At 31.1% G+C, this 5,074-nt stretch overlaps 1 protein-coding gene across 1 annotated transcript; it reads left to right on the top strand.

Annotated features, from left to right (window-relative positions):
- Positions 1 to 635: 635 nt before the first annotated feature.
- LOC18041115 (zinc finger MYM-type protein 1) lies at positions 636 to 2,320 on the top strand. Its single transcript, XM_024183795.1, has 3 exons — positions 636 to 1,140; positions 1,315 to 1,398; positions 1,920 to 2,320. Exons 1-3 carry the CDS (start codon positions 636 to 638, stop codon positions 2,318 to 2,320), a joined length of 990 nt encoding a protein of 329 aa, XP_024039563.1.
- The last annotated feature ends 2,754 nt before the right edge of the window (positions 2,321 to 5,074 follow it).

A 5,074-nucleotide genomic window follows, 5' to 3' on the forward strand; every position in this document is an offset into this window, starting at 1 on the left:
GAAGAAGAAGATGATGATCCTAGTTGTGAATTTCAACCCCTTTTGCTGGCTGCGACAGAGTGAGAGATGAGACAAGTGATGCTGATGAGTGATAAAACGAACACAGCCGCACCGTGAAGGTGATGACAGGCCATGTCGCGAAGGATATGATTTGATCTGAAGAAGAGATTACAGGAGACTTGAAGAGAGAGTGAGAGAGATTAAGTGAGGACTGAGGAACAGGTCACGGGTGAGAGAGATTGAGAGAGGAACGGATGAGACTTGAGAGATTAAGAGGAGAAATTACAGTAGAGTTCAGTTGAAGAGAGTGAGAGATCGAGAATTCAAGATTTCGAGAGAGGAACGAGAGAGATTGAGAGATCTAGGGTTCACTTTTGTTTTCTTTTTATTTTTCTATTTATATTTACGGATTTTCGAATAAAAATTAATATTAAAATAAATAATATCCGGGTCCGGGTTCTGAATTTGCGGGTTCACCTGAAATCATATCCGGACCTGGAAACATGCGGGTTTTCAAAAACTGATCCGGATTCCGGATAAAAATCATTCCAGTGCGGGTTGAACCAGGACCGGATTTTCTGGGTTCAGTCCTAGTCTGATCCGGATCCGGGTCCGACTTTGGTTGCCATCCCTACATGATAACTACTATTGATTGCATTCGATTTTTATTAAAACAAGGGCTTGCATTTCATGGGCATGATGAGTCTAAAGATTCAAGCAACCGAGGGAATTTTCTTGAGCTTCTACGCTTTCTTACTGATCATAATGAAGACATTAATGTTGTCACTTTTGACAATGCTCCTGGAAATCTTCAAATGACATCAAATGAGATTAAAAAAGAGATTGTAAGTTGTGTTGCAATTGAAACTACTAATATTATTATTAATGAGATGGGTGATGTTTTGTTTTCTCTCCTTATTAATGAATCTCATGATATTTCTGTAAAGGAGCAAATGGTTGTTGTTTTGCGTTATGTGGATAAAAATGGCTATGTGGTTGAACGTTTTATTGGAATTGAACATATTACTAGTACTACATCTATTTCACTTAAAGAGGCACTTGACAGGCTATTTTCCAAACATGGATTGAGTATGTCTAGGTTGCGTGGACAAGGATATGATGGAGCTAGTAATATGCAAGGTGAGTTCAATGGTCTTAAAGCACTGATTTTAGAAGACAACAAATGTCCTTACTTTATTCATTGTTTTGCACATCAACTTCAGCTGGCTCTTATTTCTGTGGCAAAGAAGCATTAAGAAGTTAATTCTCTTTTCAATTTAGTTACAGTGTTAGTTAATGTTGTTGGTGCTTTAGCAAAACGTCGTGTTATCCTTCAAGAGAAACATGCTCAAGCCATTATTAAAGCACTTGATGATGGTGAACTTTCAAGTGGAAGAGGTTTAAATCAATAGATTACTTTAAAGAGATCTGCTGATACATGTTGGGGCTCACATTATGACACGTTGTTGAGCATAATCACCATGTTTCCGTTTATTGTTGATGTGCTTGAGATAATTTCAAATGAGGGGAATTCTGAACAAAGATTTCAGGCTGTAATGTTATTAAAGTGCATACAATCATTTGATTTTGTGTTTAGCTTGTTGGTAATGAAAAGATACTTGGATTTGCACATGAGATATCACAAGCATTACGAAAAAAAGATCAAGACATTGCAAATGCTATGAAATTAATTGGAGTGTATAAGAGAAACTTGCAAAAAATGAGAGAGAATGGATGAAACTCTTTACTTAGCGAAACTTCTTGTTATTGTGTGAAGCACGATATTGATGTTCCTAATATGGATGATTTATTTCGAACTCAAGGGAGATCACAATGGAAGGCTCAAAAGGTCACAAATTTGCATAATTTTCGTGTTGAATTATTTTATGCAATTTTTGAATTATTTTATGCAATTTTAGACATGCAACTTCAAGAATTAAGTAATTGTTTCAATGAGACGAATACTGAGTTGCTTCTTTGTGTGGCATGTTTATGCCCCAATGACTCATTTGCAGCTTTTGATAAACAGAAACTACTTCGCCTTACTGAGTTTTATCCAAATGATTTTTTTCCAGTGGATCTTGTGGCACTTGAAACTCAACTTGATGTTTATATTATGGATGTGAGTTTTGACAACAATTTTTCAGGAATAAAAGGGATTGGTGAGCTAGCAAGAAAATTGGTTGAGACTAAGAAGGATCAATTATATTCATTAGTTTATTTATTGGTGACATTACCACTTATTTTACCAGTTGCCACAGCTACAGTAGAAAGGGCATTTTCAGCTATGAATTTTGTGAAAAATCGTCTGCGAAATTAAATGGGAGATCAATAGTTAAATGATAGTCTTGTTGTATACATAGAAAAATATATATTTTGTAGTCTTGATAATGAGGTTATTCTTCAATGTTTTCAACATATGAAACCTCGTCGAGGACAATTATAAGTATATTGAATTAAATACTTTAATAAAATTTTATTTTGATATATGTTATTTGTTAATTACTTTCTTGAATTAAATTACTATTTGAACTTAGCCCCTCCTAAAAATAATTACTAGCATCGCCACTGACTGTATTAGAATAATACTATACAACTTTTGATTCTACACTGTATTGTATTAATTTTTAATTATACCATGTTTGGTATTGCATTATACTGTATTAATTTTTGTGTGATTAATTTAAATTATATATTTAAAAAATAATATTTATTAGTACTTAGAAAAATACTAAATATAGAAGTGTTACATTTTAGAAATTTAACATTTTTTTGGTTTAAATGTTCAAAAACATCATAATTCTTCATAAAGATTGAAGCTTATAATCTTAAATTTTATGCAACATGATTTATTTTGAAGTATTTTCGAAATATACAACCTGTGAAATAAAAATCAAAGTAAATAATTTAATCAAATAATCTCCAAATAATATAACGACATAAATAAATAATTAAAGCCTATAAGATTAATTCAAAAGTCAACTTAGGATGATAAAATAAAAATTTGTGCATACCACAAGATAATCACATAATAACAAAGTGATATAATAGTTGGAACATATTTACTAACAAAATAAATTGTGCTAAATAATCCAAGTAAGAGTTCTGTAGTATATGTAATAATATATTATATCATTTTTTATGTTATTATTAATTTTAAGTATAGCTCATAGGAAGTAGAGCTTATAGAATTTTTTTTAATTGTCTTTTGTATTCCATTATATAAATAAATATAATTAAATTTTTGTTATTAGTTATATTGAATTGTTAAATAATAATAAATTTTTAACTAGTAATTATTACTATAATATAATTATAATTAATATTATGTTATGTTCTTATTTTATATATTTTTAAAGTATTTACTATTAGTTACATTAACTTATTAACTATTAGTCAATTTTATATATGAATTATTATAATAGAATAAACATACATTATTTACTTATATTTTTAATATAATAAAAATTAACAAATAATATAATATTATATTAAAAATTATATTTATTTATTATTATTATAAAGTTAAAAACGGCAACTATTTCATTAGTTAAACTTGACTGGGAATTGAGTTTAGTTTATGTAGCTAGTTGCTACAGCCAAATATGAAAGTGATGCAACCCCATGTAAGGAGGGGTGCCAAACATACCCATAGTGCTATAAAATGCTATTTAAAGATTAGTGTTGGATCTAAAATCCTCAAAAGTAGTCTCTATCACATTTTATTGCTACTGCAATGGTTAAAAATTAGTGATTATGTTAAAAATTTATATTATTCATAGTTGTCCTTCCTCAACAAATGTAGCCTAAAATGATAAAAACTTATGTAGGTTATGCATGACATCTTAATATGTTAAGGTTGTGCACCCAAACGAATAAGAACTTACTTTTGCTTGGCCTACTTGGTATTGTGGTGGAACTATCTATTTTAATGCTATGTGTGAAGGATAAGCAAGTTGCCAAGCTATTAGCTATCGTGTCAAGTGAATTTGCAGCATGTGAATTAGGTAAAGACCGTTTCTTCTAATTTTAGGCTCGGTCGCTACAGCTTCTGCTACAGCACTGGGATAAAACCAATAAGCATTGAGTAATAGAGTGATTAATCTCTCTTAATGGTTTTGACTGTTTCTTCTAATTTTAAGTTTGGTTGCTACAGCTTCTGCTACAGCACTGGGCAGAATCCTATTGTATCCTCAGTTGTCGCATGTTGGATGTCGTATATCTTTATGTAACCTAATAGTGACCAATTATTATGCCAACATAAGATATAACATTACACGTTTAGGTTCTAATTACCCTATAAAGTGAATCCCTATGTGTAGTTTATCACTAATTTTAGATTAAGCATGGCCTTTTTGGAATCAAGTAAAACTCAACTCAGGAAACCCAATCTAAAACCAAGTATTGTTATAATATGTTCCACTAAGATAGGCCATTTTGTGGCTCTTTCTTGGCTTGTATCATTAAAGGATTAGTCAGCCGAAATAATAAATATAAATAAATATTATCATAAGAAAATGCTATAGCAAACATGCAGCAACACATATATTCAGTCAATAAACCATTAAGACTATTTATCACTCAACCACAAATAAATTTAGTTTATAATCTGTAAAAGAAACATGAACAATAGAGTTTTAGTCATCAAATACATCCTCATGATTAAAAAATCAACAAGAAAACAAGAGAAAACTAAGAAGGACTAGATTCCCGATTGATTTCTATAAATTTTCCTCTGACGTAGCCCTTGATTTTACTCTTGGATTCTATCTTTTCTCTTGTTTCTTTTTGGTTTTTGTTCTTAGTTGACGGCCTCTAGTTGTTTTTTGCGTATGTGCTCCTTTTATAGATGAAAATTATGGTAACTGGAAGTCTACGACGCGTATCTTCTAGATTTGGAAACTCTATATCGCAACTTGTTAAGTGTCTCGCGCGAAATCTTCTCTGTCAATGCTCTAAGATTGTTACAGCAATGGTTGCTATAGCAATGACTGCAGCATCTGCACTGTTCCAAACTTATTTCAATTCTTCTGCAACCATGTTCTTTCATTCTTTTTGTAAGCCTATTGCAACA

This window comes from Citrus clementina, unplaced genomic scaffold (assembly GCF_000493195.1).
Source record: "Citrus clementina cultivar Clemenules unplaced genomic scaffold, Citrus_clementina_v1.0 scaffold_5, whole genome shotgun sequence".
Taxonomy (NCBI): Eukaryota; Viridiplantae; Streptophyta; class Magnoliopsida; order Sapindales; family Rutaceae; genus Citrus; species Citrus x clementina.